The sequence below is a fragment of the Bombus affinis genome, chromosome 14 (assembly GCF_024516045.1).
Source record: "Bombus affinis isolate iyBomAffi1 chromosome 14, iyBomAffi1.2, whole genome shotgun sequence".
NCBI lineage: Eukaryota > Metazoa > Arthropoda > Insecta > Hymenoptera > Apidae > Bombus > Bombus affinis.
Window position 1 is genome coordinate 2803213 of NC_066357.1, and position 18025 is coordinate 2821237.

At 28.5% G+C, this 18025-nt stretch overlaps 4 protein-coding genes across 20 annotated transcripts; 2 read left to right on the forward strand and 2 right to left on the reverse strand.

Moving 5' to 3' along the window:
- The first annotated feature begins 54 nt into the window (after nucleotides 1-54).
- On the forward strand, nucleotides 55-1828 carry LOC126924325 (uncharacterized). 2 transcript variants are annotated; one of them, XM_050738679.1, is made up of 4 exons: nucleotides 55-168; nucleotides 367-507; nucleotides 565-926; nucleotides 1017-1828. In XM_050738679.1, the coding sequence occupies exons 2-4, from the start codon at nucleotides 504-506 to the stop codon at nucleotides 1584-1586; spliced, it is 936 nt and encodes a 311-aa protein (XP_050594636.1). In that variant the 5' UTR covers nucleotides 55-168; nucleotides 367-503; the 3' UTR covers nucleotides 1587-1828. The 2 variants fall into 2 exon arrangements, with proteins under 2 accessions (XP_050594636.1, XP_050594635.1); XM_050738678.1 differs by having other exon boundaries at nucleotides 82-307.
- Nucleotides 1692-2919, reverse strand: LOC126924327 (uncharacterized). 2 transcript variants are annotated; one of them, XM_050738682.1, is made up of 4 exons: nucleotides 2809-2919; nucleotides 2231-2619; nucleotides 2051-2150; nucleotides 1692-1917 (listed from the first exon to the last, which is right to left on the reverse strand). In XM_050738682.1, the coding sequence occupies exons 2-4, from the start codon at nucleotides 2540-2542 to the stop codon at nucleotides 1862-1864; spliced, it is 468 nt and encodes a 155-aa protein (XP_050594639.1). In that variant the 5' UTR covers nucleotides 2543-2619; nucleotides 2809-2919; the 3' UTR covers nucleotides 1692-1861. The 2 variants fall into 2 exon arrangements, with proteins under 2 accessions (XP_050594639.1, XP_050594638.1); XM_050738681.1 differs by having other exon boundaries at nucleotides 1996-2150.
- Nucleotides 2880-5330, forward strand: LOC126924322 (uncharacterized). Of its 6 annotated transcripts, none has more exons than XM_050738671.1 (7): nucleotides 2881-3016; nucleotides 3200-3376; nucleotides 3685-4057; nucleotides 4125-4580; nucleotides 4800-4883; nucleotides 4942-5019; nucleotides 5103-5330. In XM_050738671.1, the coding sequence occupies exons 3-7, from the start codon at nucleotides 3704-3706 to the stop codon at nucleotides 5184-5186; spliced, it is 1056 nt and encodes a 351-aa protein (XP_050594628.1). In that variant the 5' UTR covers nucleotides 2881-3016; nucleotides 3200-3376; nucleotides 3685-3703; the 3' UTR covers nucleotides 5187-5330. The 6 variants fall into 6 exon arrangements, with proteins under 6 accessions (XP_050594626.1, XP_050594631.1, XP_050594630.1 ...); XM_050738670.1 differs by having other exon boundaries at nucleotides 3200-3365; XM_050738672.1 differs by having other exon boundaries at nucleotides 3200-3360.
- Nucleotides 5270-17610, reverse strand: LOC126924312 (dedicator of cytokinesis protein 1). Of its 10 annotated transcripts, none has more exons than XM_050738644.1 (21): nucleotides 17395-17609; nucleotides 16714-16955; nucleotides 15892-16637; nucleotides 15620-15776; nucleotides 15375-15545; nucleotides 14936-15316; nucleotides 14643-14858; nucleotides 14246-14568; nucleotides 13792-14140; nucleotides 12715-12813; nucleotides 12258-12448; nucleotides 11811-12161; nucleotides 11451-11727; nucleotides 11136-11383; nucleotides 10632-11043; nucleotides 10335-10558; nucleotides 9654-10260; nucleotides 9479-9588; nucleotides 9050-9157; nucleotides 7876-8134; nucleotides 5270-7768 (listed from the first exon to the last, which is right to left on the reverse strand). In XM_050738644.1, exons 1-21 carry the CDS (start codon nucleotides 17435-17437, stop codon nucleotides 7310-7312), a joined length of 5973 nt encoding a protein of 1990 aa, XP_050594601.1. In that variant the 5' UTR covers nucleotides 17438-17609; the 3' UTR covers nucleotides 5270-7309. The 10 variants fall into 10 exon arrangements, with proteins under 10 accessions (XP_050594601.1, XP_050594600.1, XP_050594599.1 ...); XM_050738643.1 differs by having other exon boundaries at nucleotides 9050-9175; XM_050738642.1 differs by having other exon boundaries at nucleotides 9654-10284.
- Nucleotides 17611-18025: the final 415 nt, after the last annotated feature.

An 18025-nucleotide genomic window follows, 5' to 3' on the forward strand; every position in this document is an offset into this window, starting at 1 on the left:
TATGTAATCTGAGTAGAGTTGCCAGGGGAACGCCTAACGACTGACAGTCGGTGTCTAAAAACCAATTCATCAACTATGCTAGCTCATTCTTCATGATCAAATCATGTGGGAATTATCAAATGTTTAAATTTACACTCAAATGCATTCAGTTTTGTTTGAAAAGCGAACGTAATTTTTTTACTTCTATAAGATTAATACTGCATCACAGCCTGGAAATATCTAATCCATTCTTGCAGATAACTTATTTTTAATGATAATAGTTATAATAGTTTGCCAAGAAGTATATACATTTAATTGTTTTCATACAGTTTGTATAAATTATATTTATTCATGTACGACAGTTTTTAACGAAATGAATTGCTGTAGGGGATTCCTCGCTTATTTGCCAATTAAAAAATCGCACCAACGGAATTGGTCTAATCTAATCTAAGTGATCAAGCCAGTGACAGTATGATTGTAGAGGTTAAAAGTTGTAAAGAATTTTAAATATAGTCGTTGCAATAATGGGTAACTATTTTCTATGTGTAAATATGTAATTTCTTTATATAATACATTTACTTTTAGGCAATTCACATAATAAAAATGTTTCGGAGGAAAGAACTACAAAGGTACCTTACGTTAAGCTACCTGCGCCATTTATGACAGAAGAGGAATTCTTCAAAAATTGGAACACTTGGAAAAATAATTTTCTTGCATTTAAAAGAGCGCAGAATAAAAACAATTCTGACAAACAACAATGGGGAAACCTATTATTAAATTTAATGGGTCCAGTTGGACAAGATATTCATAATACATTTGTATTCAATTTTCCAAATGACAAAGAAAATGTAGATATATTAATAGAAAAATTTGAAGAATATTACATATTTTCAGGAAGAAAGAAAATACCTTTAGAAAATGTCTATAAATATATAGATGACTTACAGGTAAAGACATTTAAAAATTTACAACAAAAATTGTTCTAAGTTGCATACATACGTATAAGTTTTTAAGCACTTTATGATTCTCTTTCCTAGTTGATAATCAAAGAAAAAAATATGAAAAATGAAGAAGAATTAATAAAAAAGAAAATTTTAACAGAAATTAATGAACATCAATTTACAAATGTTGCTAAACAATTAATTCCAACATTTATATTTTCTTCTGATTTCAACAAGTTAACATTAAAGGAAATTGCATTTATTTGGAAATTGTACACTGATATCATCAGTTGTTTATGTTGTGGTGGTAATCATTCTTCTGAGAAATGTCCAGCATTGGGAAAACAATGTGTAAAATGTAACAAATGGAATCATTTCCCAAGACGATGTCCAACGATTTTCATTTACAATTGCAATTATTGTGGAGGTGATCATATGCGTAAGAAGTGCCCAGCTTATAATGAAATTTGCACAAAATGCCAGAAATTAAATCATTTTAAGTGGAAATGCCATCTTGTTCAAATTGCACAATGTCGCTTTTGTGATTTAAGCCATGTTGCATCTAGGTCACTTTGTCCAGCAAAAGATAATGTTTGCTCTATTTGCAAACATATAGGGCATATTCCTTCAAAATGTAATAAGAAATTTTATGCACATAGACATTAGAATGGTAATACTCTTTCATATAATTGAATTGAAGAATGCTTTTATACTTATTATGCATTAAAAATATTAAGTAAATATTAAACACTAAATGCACATTAATCAAAGTATCTGTTCATAACAATTTATTAACAATTTTATACATACTTTAATACATAAGAAAATATAATATACTTTTTATTACAAGTATATATTTATGTATGTTCACAACTGATTTTGAAATAATATATTTTATCAAATGTTTATGTCTTTCTTTGTAACTCGTTTGTTTTCCTTTTTCATTTTATCCCATTGTAATTGTAACATATTACTTTGTCCTTTGGTACGGTAGTAGCTAAACATTAGTAACATTAGTAATAAGATAAGCATTAGTAATTATTCATTCTCATTTCTTATAGACAAGTATTCTTACTGGCGATATTCTGAACGTGCAATTATGCTTAATGATGCCATTAGATTCCACGTACCCACAACATCTTGTACTGGAACCAAATGAGAAGCCTCTAAAACATTTTCTAATCCTTCCTTCTTTAAAGTTCCATATATTTTAAATATACTGCATTTTTTCTGAAAAGAAATTTTCCGTGTCATAATTACATTACAAAAACAAGCAAGAGATAAATAATCCTTAAAAGTAAAAATCTTACCCATATTGGACAATATATATCATTTGAATCTTTAATGTATATATCTCTAACTTTTAAAATTTTGAGGCTAACAGAAAATGCAGAATTATTTCCAGGTGTCACAGATAAAAGTGTAGCAACCGTTTCAGTTTTTGGAATAAGTTTTCCTACTGTTTGTATTGTTTTAATCCCATTTGTCTCGTAATCTTCGAAAGAAATATGTATAAGAATGTTCTCCACTAGCATAGGAACATACGGAGTACCATTATATATCACATTGTTTCGTGAGGATAAGGAAATTCTCCAATCTTCCAAGTCATGTACCTCATCCATCTTATATTAACTTTTCTATTCAAAACTGTAACTCCAAATCCAAATACTTTTTAAGATTCTTCTACTGCTAACTTAACCTAAAACATAAATTAAATAAGATGAAACATAAGCTTGACCTAGTAAATAATTATCTTCGATATTAATTGATATTCACAGAAAAATGAAAATCACTAAGAAAACTATGTTTAATAATATATTATTTTATTCTCATTATATTTTAAAGCTATTTAAAGTTTATAGTAATTTGATTTAAAGTTGTTACCAACATTAAAATTAATAAGTCAACTTAAAGCTTTTTACAATGTTGACACACATGATCAATCGTTTCTTTTTTCAAGTCGTAAAGTAGGCACACTTAAATAGGTAGGGGGATACCCTTCAAAAAAAGTCATCGATATGACGAAATCATATTGTTAAGCTATAAAAGTGAAAGATTGTGTTCATGTGACACTGCGCAACATTTTTGATAATCAGGTACGTAATTATATGTCTTTGATCATTATAAATTATAATATATGTAGAAAAAACTAATTTTTTATTGTATAATAATAAATTATATGTTACATAATTATAAAAATATATACAATATAACAAACATTACATATATAAAATAAATGTTAAGTAAATTAATAATATTTTCAAATCTTTTCTAAAAAGGCATTCATAATTTTACAATATAATATGTCAAATAAAATAACTTAAATCATGATCACTCCGGAATTTTCCTGATAATTGACACCATCATACTGAATGATACACAGTAAAAATACTAAAAACGTGTGGGAAGTTGTGCAAAACGGGGAAGCTGGAAAATTCGGGTTCGGTAAACAGATTGTAGGACACTTTTACATTTTGACAAGTACCAGTCAAAATGACTGGTATTGGTATAAATAGCCATGATACAAAATTATTTTGATTTTAAATAAATAAAAAAATAAAATAAAATTCATTATATTATTCCTTTAATTGTCACTATAAAAGTCATTATATCATTGCAAAAAAAGTACCAAAAAGTAGAAATTTTAAAATAAAATTGTAAAATCAGTCACTTTTACTGGTGTGTTAGTTCCAACGTTAACACTATTTATATAGTAATGTCATACTTAAAATGAAATTTTTTCATTTTTGTGTTAATATTGTAGATAATAAATTACTATCAACATGGATATATATGTACGACCTCCAGAGCCCTTATCTGATAATGGAGATATGGTTCTAAATTGGCAAAAATGGAGAAAAGATTTCATGATATTTATGAAAGCAAGTAATTCTATAAACAAAGAACGGGATTATCAAGCTTATCTATTAAGGACTTACATAGGAAAGATTGGTCAAGATGTTATAGAAAAAATTGTTTCAAACCATTTGAAAGAGAGAGATGACATGAATATATTATTAGCAAAACTTGATAAATACTTTCTTCCCCCTAAAAATGAAGTTATAGAAAGATATAACTTTTTTAAGTCACGTAAAAACTCCGATGTCTCTATTGAAAATTATATTGTTTATTTGAAAGTAAGTTAATTTTGAAAAACTATATATATTTTTTAATGCATTTTTCTATGTATCTGTTAATTTCTAGAATAAAGCAACAACTTGTAATTTTGGAAATATGACAGACAGCATAATTAGAGACAAATTAATTATTGAATTTGATGATAAACAAATGAGGCAAAAGCTGTTTAATGTAAAAAATCTTAATTTATCAGAATTTATATCCATTTTTAATGAACATAAATCTGCCATGCAAAAGAGGAAACAGGATACAAACCAAAATAGAAAACAGATAGATGGCAATAATATTAAGAATGATAATGTATCTGCTAAGAATGTTACACATTCTGATAAAGAGACTAATAATTCAAATGGGAAAGGAAAACGGGTAAGAAGACAAAATAAAAAAAACTATAGCAAATGTAATCAGAGGCATCCTATGCAAACCTGTCCTGCTTCGGGTTTTAAATGTGAAGAACCTTACAAATATAATCACTACACTAATTGCTGTCCAGTTCAGCCTACAGACACTGAAAAAATGGAAGTATGTATAAATCCATAATTTATTCTAGTTAATATATGTATTAAACTTGTTTCTTCACTTTATTAACATAACATTTTTATTTTTATTAATTTAAAAAAGAAAACAAATATTCCTATTAATGTATATCTACAACAGATAAGTAATGATGACAAATGAAAGAGTACTCTTTGTATCATTTATTTATGTCTAAATAAAAAAGTAATAAAAAATTTTTTGTAGCATCCCACTGCTCCACCACTTTCTGATATTGACCACATGTTGTATCCAAATTTAGATCATGTCAAAACCTCTCAGGAGACACTGGTACGATTTAAAATAAAAAGAGATTGAATAAAAGTTAAATAACGATTTCTATTTTTAGGACAGAAAGGAATGGTCATGGATGGAAAGTAGGTCTAGAATATCAAATGAAAATTTGCAAAGAAGTCAGGCATCATTGGTGAGCAGTTTTTTTGAAACATTTGTATCATAATATCTACTTGAATTATTAAAATTATTAAAACTTTCCCGTTTTCATGAAAGCCTCCAAGCACAAGACAACAAACTTCTAATGTCAAGAGAAATAAAATTCCTGCAGTATCTAACGATAACTGCCGGCTATCATAAGGAAACATATGAAGAATATTGTAATATTATCATAAAATAATTTCTTAAATTCTTTTATCTTTAAGAGAAACCAGAATTGTCAATAAATGATAAATAAAGGATTTTATTATATCTAACAGTAAATAAATTTTAATTTTGACAATATACGTTATTACATTGTTCTAAATTAAATTTAAGTTAATCAATGTGAACACCAAGGAGAATAAATGGCACAATAAATACGAATTATAATAAATTAACTTTCTCTTACGTGATTATTAAAAAGTTAATTATAGCCAAATGTATAATTGTATAAATATATAATTGTAGTAATTTCTTGTTTACCATTAATATGAAAAGAACGAATTTATTTACTTTTGTTTTATGTGAATAATGCGTGATATAACATTTCTTAAATGACACATACAACCTATTAACAAAATAAATAAAGCACTAATCTCTTTGGTATGAGACTCACATAATAATTGCAATTTAAAAAATTGTATAATATTTCATAATCGAAGATACGTTTGCTTTTTCTTACAAATTTGTTATACGTTTGCATGTCAAAAACAAAAACACAATAATCCTGTCGAATGATGTAGTGCTTTATAACAAATTTGTATAATTGTGTAAAAATACATAAAAATTTGTTTCATTATAAAATATTCTGTCATGATATATAAAAATGGAGTAAATAAACATGCTATAAACTCTATAGTATACTGATCGTGTACTGCATACAAAGTGACTTATTTTTTTATTTCAGGATTATATAAAATTAAGTCTTCATTGTTTTAAATAATTTAACATTTTAAACATCATCTTGTCAACTGATCCGTAAAAACAAACTTTTAATTTATATTAGTACATCACAATAAATTGGTAATGCTTAGGTAATAGTTAAGGTATTAATAATACTATGGTGTATATATAAAATCGAGCTTTCAAAGAAAACAGATATTAAAAAATTATTTTAGATTTAAAAACAGCTTTCTAAATTTTACCTATGTTAAAAAAGATTAGCAACAATAACAGTATAATTTGTTCAAAAATGTTATTACAGCGAAAATCCAGTAAACACGTATTATAAAAATCTATAAAAATATGCAGTAAAAATTCTAATATCTGCTTCTTAATAAACATATTATGCATAACTTATATATATATATATATATATATATTTGTAGGAATGTTATATTATTAGTTTGTAGGTAACAGTATGATTGCCAGCCGAGTTGTGAGATAGTGTGACATCAGGGAAGGACGTGGCGTGAGGGATAATTGTTTATTAGCGTTGTCAAGATATGTTAACGTTGTCAAGGAGTGTTGTGAACATTACCAAGGAATGTTAAGGGAAAAAGTGAGCATGAAAAACGTAACGAGAGTTGAGAGAATCAGAGTTGAATTTATCGTTGTCGTGTGAAGATCGTTGTGTTGTTGTGCCGTAGAAGTAGTGAATAACGAACACGTGAAACGGGGTATTATATTCGATTTCGTGTGAGTGCAAATGATTTTGTATTAATCATACTGTTACCTACAAAGTAATAATATAACATTCCTACAAAGGCCCCCAAAATATATATATATATGTCTTGTAATGAGTATAAAGTCTTCTATAAATGAAAGACTTTGATATCAATGGCATTAGTAAATATGCTCAATATGTTAATTAACATTTGTGAATACAGGTATATTCCAAACTTATATTTCTATAAATGTATTTATAAAATATAAAGTGAAGAATTTATAATATATATGCATATATAAAGATGTTTTTCCATTCATAAGTATAAAATTATAAATTGTAATTTTTTTTTTAAATTGTTATACCTTTATCATATTTAATAGCAATATATTCAATTTATTCAAAAATTTCTCGATTGGATGGAATAAAGGTAAAAATATAAAATTAAATCTAATTTTCAATACTTTTGTCATGTTACTGAAAATATGTTGAACTACTACTATTCTGTTATCTTTAACAGTGATAGATAGTTTTTTACTTTACAAAAAGAAAAGGTACATAATAAAATGTAAATGGTAACTTTTTAATTTCCTACTGTAACTAGAGCCTATATGTATAAACATTATATGTAATTTTCAGTATACTGGCAAGACACATGATCATCAAATAATTTGAATCAAGTTACGGACGGGTCTTGACTAAAATTATCTATATCTGAAGAAAGAATAAGTTTGTTTAAGCTATAAGGCGGCCTTTTTGGCTTCGGAGGTGGAGTGGGTGGCTTTGTTTGAATGTCAAGATCGTCTGTAGGAGTTGGAAGTTTGTTTTTTGACCATTGTCCTAAAGATCGATTAAAGTTATTTAGACTACCTGTTCCACAATGCTGAACAGGCAATTCTTCTGGAAGATTACAATAATCAGCCTCGCGTGTTTTCATAGGTAAAGGTGGTGGCGGGTCGTCTTCAGACGCTGTACTGTCTGTAGTACCAATACTATCTCTATTTCCTTTCCCTAAACTACTTGAATCCATTCCATTGTTTATGTTCCTTAAATAATGTTGAGATTGACCAGATAAACGATTACTTATTCTTCTTTCCTTTTCTACTTCCGACCTCAAAGGGCGTTTAGGTGTTAGCTAAACAAGAATTATATTACTGTTACTATTATTATCATCGTAATCATCATCGTCATCATTATTATTATGATCTGATATTACCAACTACCATTATACTGAAATATTACCTCTTGACGAAGTTCGAATATTGGAGTAGTAGGAAAACTGGACATTAATGGAGTGACAGGGGACGACGCAATTTGTGGTACATCTGCTGTAGTATACCACTGACTCGTCGGCTGATCACTTTTTGTTGATGCAACTGAATCACTCTTGCGTGAACTTCTTCGTTTTGAATCTTTCTTTTTATTTGTCCCTGGACTTGGACTTCCTAATGCCTTTTGTAGAGATGCAGTTGATAATATGTGTGAACGTATTGAACAATTCCTGCACAATAGTAATTTTTATTACAAATTTAATTTTATGAATATATATATCTCAAAGATATGTATTAATATAATTCTACTGTAATAACACATTATTTACCTATTTAGCATGATAATCGGTTGTGTTATAGAAGTTGTTTTACTCAAGGACATACATGGTAATACAACAAAAAATACAAAAAATATCATGCAAATAAATAATAAATAGTAAAAGAGAAAGAAGAAGTAATATGTACAAATATAATTTTTTAAATATATATGTACATATGTGGTATTTCTTAAATGTTTTATACTTAATTTCTAAAAGCGTTTTTATAAAATTATAATTAATTTAACTAAATAATACTAAAATAATCAAAATAATTTTAGAATAATAAGCTGATTAACATATATTAGGCAATAGGCAAAATATATATATATAAATATATAAAAAAATAAGTAGGATATAAATAAAAATTTGTACATATATATACACATGTACATATACAGAAACTGCTATGCGCGAAGGAAGGATAATAGGATACTGTGTTTATCAGGCCCAACAGCTAAATTCCTGAAATTACATATGTATATGTTATTCTAATATTCATTCGTAATATTGAAGATTAGATAAAATTATATAAGTATTTTTTAATTAATGTTTAACTATATTTCTCCCTTCAAACTAAATAATTGGTACATCATTCATTTATTTAATGATAATCGTGTTATCGACAGACAATTAGTATGAACATTTAATATATGATAGCGCTGATAAATCATATTGATGCTACGTCTACAAATAGTTGATATAAAATAATAATAAATGAGATAATAATAAATGAGATAATAATAAAAATGAAAGATGAAAAAAAGACTTTCAGAAATTAATTAATGCTATAATTATTTTTACACATCACCATTCTAATATCTTTACCTTGACAAACTGACGTTTTGAGTACCAGATGAAGGTGTACTGTTGTTAAAATTGAATGAGGCGAGCGACTTGAATGTTGCAACTTGGGATCTTGTAAGAGAGGATACCCTGGAGTGAGTTCCACAGCTGAACGAGATAATTACAAAGTAACCACATAACATTACAATAAAAAAATATGGAGAAACTTACATAGGATATCTTTTTGCTTATTCTTATATGAAATATGTGTTAAAAATTTCAGGATATTTTCAGTTTTACATGCATATTAATCTTCACTAATGTAAATAGTATTTTTAAAAAAATGTGATTATAATCTCATACCAAAGTTAACACCATTTAATAACATAGTAATGAATCAGTGAAATTGTTAGTTACAAATAATAGCAATATTTGCAGCAAATTACGCAAATTAGTGTATACATTACTTACTCTGAATTCATAATATGTGATTCAGATAATCGATTATTCTCGCCTCTCGAATTTTGATGTCTTCTCATCATAACAGGTTGAGTTAAGCTTTCAATTTGTAGATCGCATGTCTGCAATTCATGTATAATTAATTTTTTCAAAAAATTTCTTTTTATAAAATGATATCTAAATTTACCCTTTTCCCATATTTCGCCTCTACTTGATTCCGCATTGATGTAAAACATTGCTCCAAACGTTGATGAAACGGAGTTAATTCAGGCGGAGCACGTACTTTATGTAATTGGACACCAACACTCAGTAATGGAATTTGTTCAGCGATTAACCCCTCTAGTTTCAAAAGATCGGAACTTTCTTCTGGATGAGCACTGCGATATTCAGAATTAAGGAACGCTTTCTCATAATTATCTATACCACCCATTACCGCTGGATCTAATATACCATTTAGTTTCATACTAAGCGGATTTAGCGGAATATTATTATCAGCTCTGTGTGCTAAGATTAAATCTCTTAATGTAGTATTTGTAGCTTCCATTGTTTCAATTGCATTACGAAGGGGACTAACTAAATAGGTTTCACTAGATGTAACAGGAAAGCATCTAAGAATGCCTGGCAAAGGATGACTCGTAACGAGTACTGTTCTTTCTAACCATAATGCAGCAAACTCGTTACTGGTAACAGTATTCGTTTCTTTATCACCAGAATTTGCAGTTGTAGAGGTTAAATCTTTCTTTGGTGCTGGTCTTGAAAATCGAAAACGTTGAACGTCGTTCACTCGATGATATCTTAAATGTGAGAAAGAAAACAGACTTTAAATTTCATGTTATAAACTTACTGTATATTATTTAATCATATTTACCTCAAAACTGCTTCTGCTGTTATAGGTTTCCCACTAAGACGATGCCTTTTTTCATCCATTAATGGATCTACCCTATTAATTTGGACGTATTGATGATTGGATTCTAGCACTTCCGAAGTAGGAGGAGACAATTTGTTCATTTGTTCTGCATTTGGTAACTGATTTAATGTTCGTGAACAAAAATCACTGAGACGCTCATACTCTTTTCCACGATAAATAAATACCTATGATTAATTATCAATAACTAATAATACTCAAATAATTAATTAAAAGGTACACAAACATTTCATGACATACCTTATTTTGTAAAAATGCCGGGTGACCACGTCCATAATACGCAACTCTAAAATATTCAGGCTCAGGCCTTAATTGTTTTACTATTGAGTCGTAAAACTTTGCCATGCGCGTCAATAATACAGAAAGTTGTAAATAATCAAATGTCTCTTCTTCGTATTGTGTAACTAATTCTTTACATACTGCAAGTGCACATTCCCACATTTTACCTTTATCAAAGTATTCGATCATATCATTATATAATGCCTCTTTTAATTCACGATGCGTTTGACATACTAAATATCTATGCGACCTTAAAAGTGGCGGTAATGGTTGATCACTCCAAGCTAGTAATTGACTATGAAGTTTCAAAGAATATGCTGCTTCAGTGTAATTGTCACATTCCAAATGTAGCTCACAAAGCTTATTCACATATCTGTAAAATAAACATATCATTTAGCATTTGTTTAATTTTTTAGAAACAATTTAATGAATTTTAATTAACGAAACTGTTAACTGCATATATACCTAATATACATTTCTTTTCTATTTATTTCAGAGTAAAATTCCAGTAAGTTTACAATACACAGCATTCTATGTTCCTGAGACTCGGCATGTATGATATCACGATATTGTAATAGGCGTTCCATAAGTTTAGCTACTGTATCAACAAAGCGTAATCCTTGTTCTCGCATAGTTGAATGCTTTTCACAAAGATTACCCATTACTTGAATCCAAAGTAAACGAAATTGTTCATCTCCTCTGCCTCCTTCAACCTATTGCAATGTACATAAAAAATGATAAATGAATGAATAAATTAAAAATATATACATTATAACATACCAATATATCTAATTTTGCAATCATTTCATTTTCATATTCTGTGAAATTAGCTTTTATGTGAGCCGGATCACGTTTAGTATCACCATATCCTTCAACAATACGTGAACTATAAAATTCACATTGCATCATATCAAAAAATATAGGAATAGTAGCTTTTCTTAATTCAGTTTCTGGAATTAATGCCATTTCTAATATTGCTCCAACTAAACCCGGAACAAACAATATTTTATGCTGTCCTAAATTAAACCACATTGATCGTATTTCAAACGCTGTTTCTCTACAGAAGTAAAGGCAGATATTTTAATACTTGTTACACATTTGAAAAATAAACTAATTTGATATCCCAATCTATATTCATACCTTCGCATATCATTATAGCGCAAAACAATACGATTGCGTTTTGATGGCGTGAATGTTTCCAACTGTAAGGCTGGCTGAGTCAAAAACGCAATTGCACAATGAAAAAAATTGGACCAAGCTTGCTGTTCAAAATCAGTAAAAAAATAATCCCTAATAGTACCCGAGAAATAACGCAATGACTTTAAAATTATACTATTTTGAAGCATAATCATTTCACACCAATCTCCTGGAAATACACTTTTTGATACTAAATCTTTAAATACTAATAATATTTCCATGAGAAAATCAAGCAAATCAAATTTAGTTCCAAAGTGGTTTATATAAATTTCGTAATGATGTTGTGTCATTTGTCTGAAATATATATTTAATATCAAACGCTCAGATCCTGTTCTTTTAAAAAAAATTTATATTTTTACATTTTTCAAATAAAAATTTTACTATCTTTACCTGAATATTGCTAACATAACTGAAACTAAATTTCCTACTAATGGATTTTCTCTATCCATTGATATAACTGTCTGTATAATGGTCCGTAGAGCAGTAAGCATAATTTCTTTCACATCCTGTATAGTGCTTCCTATATCTTTCCTAAATGTTAATTCCAGGATGTCAGATAAAATCTTGACACACAATTCTACCTACATAAACATAAAATAAAAACATGTTCCTCATCACTATTATAGATTATCTGTAAATATTCTTGTAAAAATAATTAAGTACAACAAAAAAAAAGAAAAAAATTAAACAACACAACAATGAACACCATTCCTGAAAATCTAACATAAAATACTTATCATAAGTAGATCACTGTATCTTTCATGACATCATTAACCATCGTGCCAGTAATCCAAAATTTACTTGCAAGTAACGCGCTCGAGTTCACGATGTATATTTCAACAATTACCTCTTCAGAGTAGCCACGATGTTGGTTGAGTCGGTGTCGTTTTTCGCCGAGCAGCCTGGCTACCTTCGCCACGCTATTTCCAGGCGTACTTGACAGCCCCTTTTATAGGCCAATAACCAAAACCAAACCAAACACAAAAATGAAATAGCCCTATGTTAGTGAGAATATAATGCCAATTTATGCATAAAAAAATATAGTTACATCCTTAACATTGTCCATCACCTAAGGAAAATTGCATTATAAGACTGCATGCAAGAAAAATGCAGTGCCCCAAGCAATAGAACAGTTATGAAAGAGCTGAGAAACTACAACAAATACTAGAATTCCTATAAAGATACTTTGTTTAATGCTTTTCAAAGAGTTATTTAATTTCTTACTTTGAGAATATATATTCTTATAATATCCAATCTGAACATGAATAAGATGAGAAGATAGACACAAAAGGAATAACTTACACTTTATGAATGCCTTTAGAATAGCTGGAAATACTGTTTTATGATTACATGCTATAACAGGAAATTTGATTCAATTCTCATGCTGTAGTAAAATTTTGTAGAGGATGTCTTTGATTTCATTATATTTCTTTTGTCAATTTTAAATTTACTATCTAGACCAATAGAATATTATGTTACAATATTATATGTCTAAAATAATTAAATATATTACAAAAATTAAGACATCCTGGCTTAAAGAATAATATAAGATTGATGAAATTCACAGAAAGATGCGTGGCGGGAGGATGTCAGGCTGCACGGAAAGCACAAATAATGACACTATTCACAAATTGTGTGTAAGAATGTTTTAAATGCAAATCGAAAGCTCCGCTCACATTTTAGCTATATCAAATGTGCAACATATATTTGCTTTTCAAGCTTGATCACGATAATATTAATATGAACGAAGCTTTAACAAAAATGACGTTACTCAAAATAAATTTTACATTTAAGAAATCACCATGATACATTTAGGTGTAACAGCACTTTTAAATTATTTCATATGTACTTCAATAAATAATAATTCGCTCTTTTCACATTAAAGTTAATAAATCGTAATGATTAATGACATGACATATCTTACCTCTTCTTTAGCTTCCAATAAATCACGAACCAAAATAGTAATTCTAGGTAACAGAATTGCTCTGCATTCTGCACTTAAAAAAAGGGGGCTATGAACAATATCATTCACTGTCATCATTTTCTGTTTAGTTAATCTTCCAACTGGTAAAGTAACTAATAAGTCAGTCAAAATTGTGCTCAACTGCTTGCCACTATATACACGTAGCAAATGGGGTATAGTAGTTGGTAAATATTTCAAGCATGCTCCTTGAACTAATAAAGTACTATCTGTTTCATGTCTCATGAGTTCAACTATAGATCTCAATAATTCTGTTAAAGTTTGAGAGAACTCCTCTTCATCTTGATTTAACCTATTGTAAAATAAATAATATATATGATAACACATTTTTAGTACATTTATAGTATATGTTAATGTATGAATATAGTCGAGATAATGTAAGAAAAGTAAAGCATACGCAGTAAATAAAAGGCGGGATTCTACAACAAATCTCATGCAGTATTGAAGACTTTTCATTGTCTTGAGTAATATATCACGTTCTTGTCCATCATTATTAGTTGCATTATCTATACGTTTACGTAATACACTAATCAATTTTTTGTATGCGAGCGTTGCAGAGAAACTCTCAGAAATATACAAATCCATTACTGGTTGAAAATGTTGGTATTTTCTATCAGACACAAGCCCAATAATATATAATAAACATTCAAACACCATATCATCATAAATGTCACTATCTGAATTACTCATTAATATGTTAAACAAAGCATCTAAAACATCCTAAAAACAAATTTTTGTACAGTAATATTTATACTTTGTATTCATATATTACATAATATAAAAAATTAACTAACCTGTAGGAACTTCACTACTTCTTCACCATCAACTTTCATTAAAGCAATCAGAGATTCTTTTAAATTTGTATTGTGTGATGCCCAATTCAATAAACCTAATAAATCTACATTTTGGGTTAATTTTGTTGAACAAATATTAGTCGCTATCAGAAAGCTGTCTTTACTACTTAAAGTAAGCGCTCCTAATGTCGGTTTTTTTTCTAAATTTAATTCAACCTATAATTAAGAGTACTTAAATTTTGTAATATATTTATGTGTAAAAACAGTTAAATTTTTTGCAATATTAGTTTTACCAATTCACCCCTTGTAGATGGCAATTTCAAATATGAAATATCAATTTCTTCATATTTCTTTGGGTCTAATTTATAAACTAGTAGCTCATGCTGTATATCTTGCAATGTTGTTCCATTACGCTGCATCAATTTCACATAACTTAAGGCAAAAGGTTTTTCAGATTTATCTTTTGCTTCATTTGAACTTCGATGTTTAAATGTAAATTTTAAATGTGCTTGTTTAAATTCTTCAATAGGAATAGCAATTTTAAATGTTTCACACCATCTAGGTTTATCTTCATGATAATAAATAACACTATGATATTCATCAATAGGTGAAACTCCACCACCTAATGTCATAACTCCTGGTATTGGTACACCAAACTCATTGCATACTTTAACCTAAAAAATAAGTTAATAATATACTTGAAAATATCATTCATTTTTAAATAATACTAACTGTAACTTCAACATTTTTATCTGTAGACTTTGATCCTTTATTAAATTCACCACTAATCAATGTGAGGTATAAATCATTCCTCACATCACCTGGTAAAATAACTTCTGGAAATCCCATTTTTCTTGCAATAGCAACATTGCCAAGTACTAGATGTGGATTTTCATCACGTACCTAATATTAAATTCTTCATAAATATTAAAATATATTTTTAAATCTCATTATTTATCAAGTAATTTTCTATTTACTTGTTTTGGATCTCCCCTAAGCAACTTTAAGCTAGCCCATAAACCTTGACCACCAGCAGAGCTGCCACTATTGCCATTACTACTTTTTTGAATATTTATTTCTTTTTGGGAAAGAATTCTACGTAATGTACCATCCAAACTTTCTTTCTCACAACATCTGGAGCAACGAAAAAAAACCCAACAAAACGATCTATTTTAACTGTATTCATAAGAGGTTTCTTATGAAACAGTTTATATTCAGAATATAAATCCTAACAAAATTTCATACTTACTGTACAAACGGAATAAAATGATGATGATCTGAATCACCCTCAAGTTTACCACTAATGTATAAAGTAATATCCATTGCTGCTACACCAAATGGTCTTCTCATATTTTCAGTATTTTTGACTTTTTGATTAGTTTGTGCTACGCTTGAACGTCGATGATCAGCATCTTTAGCCTCCATACCTCCTACTCTAATTACATAACAAACTAAGTAAACTTTATCTCTAGTTAAATCTCGAGAACCAAGGTCTGTAAATAAAACTCGAAGATTGTGTAATTGATCTATGTCTCTGGCAAGTCCTTCCTTGCTCCATGACACAACATAATTTTCAGTAATAGCTTTCATTTCTCTCCCATCGTACAAAGTTAATAACAATTCTACATCTTCTGCCATTTTACATACGAAGTTTCTTACACTAATAAAAAAGATATGTGAGTATACTGGTGCTTGTGGTTTTGAAGGCTTATGTTTTGTATCATTAGCTGCCTTTCTTATTCTTTCTGCAGCTGTTTCATGATGATAATATAATTGAATTGTACTTGTTTCTTCAGGACTAAGAACATTCCCTTGATCATCACGTACAACCATATCCATGCCCAATAATTGATTACCAGTATCAATTCTAGCTGTTGCTAATCTTTTCACATCCTTTAATTCATCTACTGTCAATGTGCCACTTAGAATTTTGCTTCTATATCCTATTAACTCTAAAATCTGTTGTTGCATTGTTCTGAAGTGCATAGAGTGAATCTATACATGACAGAAATTATGTTATATTAAATATAATTTTACTAATTAAATATTTTATTATTTTGTATATACTAACTACATATAGATGCTTCCAATGGTGTCCCCATTCTCGTAAAACATTAGTGATTTCATGTATTAAACAGTCCATATTCACTGATTGTTGTAAAATGTGTATATAAGATTTTGGAAAAATCCCACATGTCCCTTTAAATTTACTACGTCCATAATACCAATCTCCATATTCTTCTAATATCTGTACCATTTCTCCAACAGTCAATCGCATTGCATAAGGAGTCCCATGTACAAAGTTATGTATGGCTACAATTAATAATAAACAGTTAAGAGCACTAGCAAGTGTTATTCTAAATATAATGTTTTAATATTTCAATTAATCAAAATATAGCATTAATGTGATTTCCATTACAGATACAAGAAACAGAAAGGTATTAAATAAAGATATTTAATATTCAATTGATATGTACTTTCCATGTATATATATATACCGTGTAGTTATTATATAAATGATAATGTCATGAACAATTATAGTTTCGGTAATATCCGCCATTTAATTAACTATTTTCAAAGAACCTAAGTAATATATTCACATTTAATATTTAGATACTTGTAATCAAAATAACCAGCGAAATTATTATAAATTAATATTTCGCGCGCAAACAGAAACTAAAATTTTATCTGATTGGGGCACCTCCCAGGATGTTAGATCTTACAAAGGCTAAATTAGCGATTTATTTCTTACCAACTCCTAAATGTTCTTTAACTTGCTTCCATGCCATTGTCATTTTAATTAAAAGCTTATTATAACAAGGTATGTACACTAATTACATTTCGATACACACATTTGTTGTGCGAACAAAATACGACTTTTTTATCTTGACATCTAACACAACTATAATGCAAAACAGGATGACCAGTGCTTGGATGTTATCACGATGATGAGAACACGAAGACCACAAGTACACCACGAAATATGTCCTAGCTTATAGATATTCAAATGTACTGTATATTTTTTCACATCAGAAACCGCGAAAAATAGAATTTCTTAAACTGACCCTACCACATTTGTAGTAATTTTCAATAAATTTATTCCTACGATATTTGTAAGCATTGATTTTTATATTTACAAATTAAGACATCATATATAATTAAAAGTATGCCATAAATTTGAACAAAACGATGAATAATTATGTTATCAATAAATTATATTTTATTGCAGATTAATTTCAAGACACGTGCTAATACAAATATAATCGAAATACATAGAATCAAAAATAAATTTATTTTATTGTAACAAAATACATCTATTACGGTTTTTTTACTTCTAATTGATATATTAGATATATGTTTTTGATTTTACAGCTTATAGTTTT

Excerpts from the sequence above, each read along its gene's own strand:
- LOC126924325 (XM_050738679.1), top strand. Across the intron at positions 927-1,016 it reads AATATATAGATGACTTACAG|TTGATAATCAAAGAAAAAAA; the intron begins GTAAAGACATTT and ends TCTCTTTCCTAG.
- LOC126924327 (XM_050738681.1), bottom strand. The coding sequence starts at position 2,542 with ATGGATGAGGTACATGACTTGGAAGATTGGAGAATTTCCTTATCCTCA. Across the intron at positions 2,151-2,230 it reads ATATATATTGTCCAATATGG|AAAAAATGCAGTATATTTAA; the intron begins GTAAGATTTTTA and ends ATTTCTTTTCAG. Across the intron at positions 1,918-1,995 it reads GCACGTTCAGAATATCGCCA|CTACTACCGTACCAAAGGAC; the intron begins GTAAGAATACTT and ends ACTAATGTTTAG.
- LOC126924322 (XM_050738669.1), top strand. The coding sequence starts at position 3,704 with ATGGATATATATGTACGACCTCCAGAGCCCTTATCTGATAATGGAGAT. Across the intron at positions 4,058-4,124 it reads ATTATATTGTTTATTTGAAA|AATAAAGCAACAACTTGTAA; the intron begins GTAAGTTAATTT and ends GTTAATTTCTAG. Across the intron at positions 4,581-4,799 it reads CAGACACTGAAAAAATGGAA|CATCCCACTGCTCCACCACT; the intron begins GTATGTATAAAT and ends AATTTTTTGTAG.
- LOC126924312 (XM_050738640.1), bottom strand. The coding sequence starts at position 17,437 with ATGACAATGGCATGGAAGCAAGTTAAAGAACATTTAGGAGTTG. Across the intron at positions 16,638-16,713 it reads ATTGGAAGCATCTATATGTA|ATTCACTCTATGCACTTCAG; the intron begins GTTAGTATATAC and ends TGTCATGTATAG. Across the intron at positions 10,285-10,334 it reads ACAGCAGAAGCAGTTTTGAG|TCTGTTTTCTTTCTCACATT; the intron begins GTAAATATGATT and ends TGAAATTTAAAG.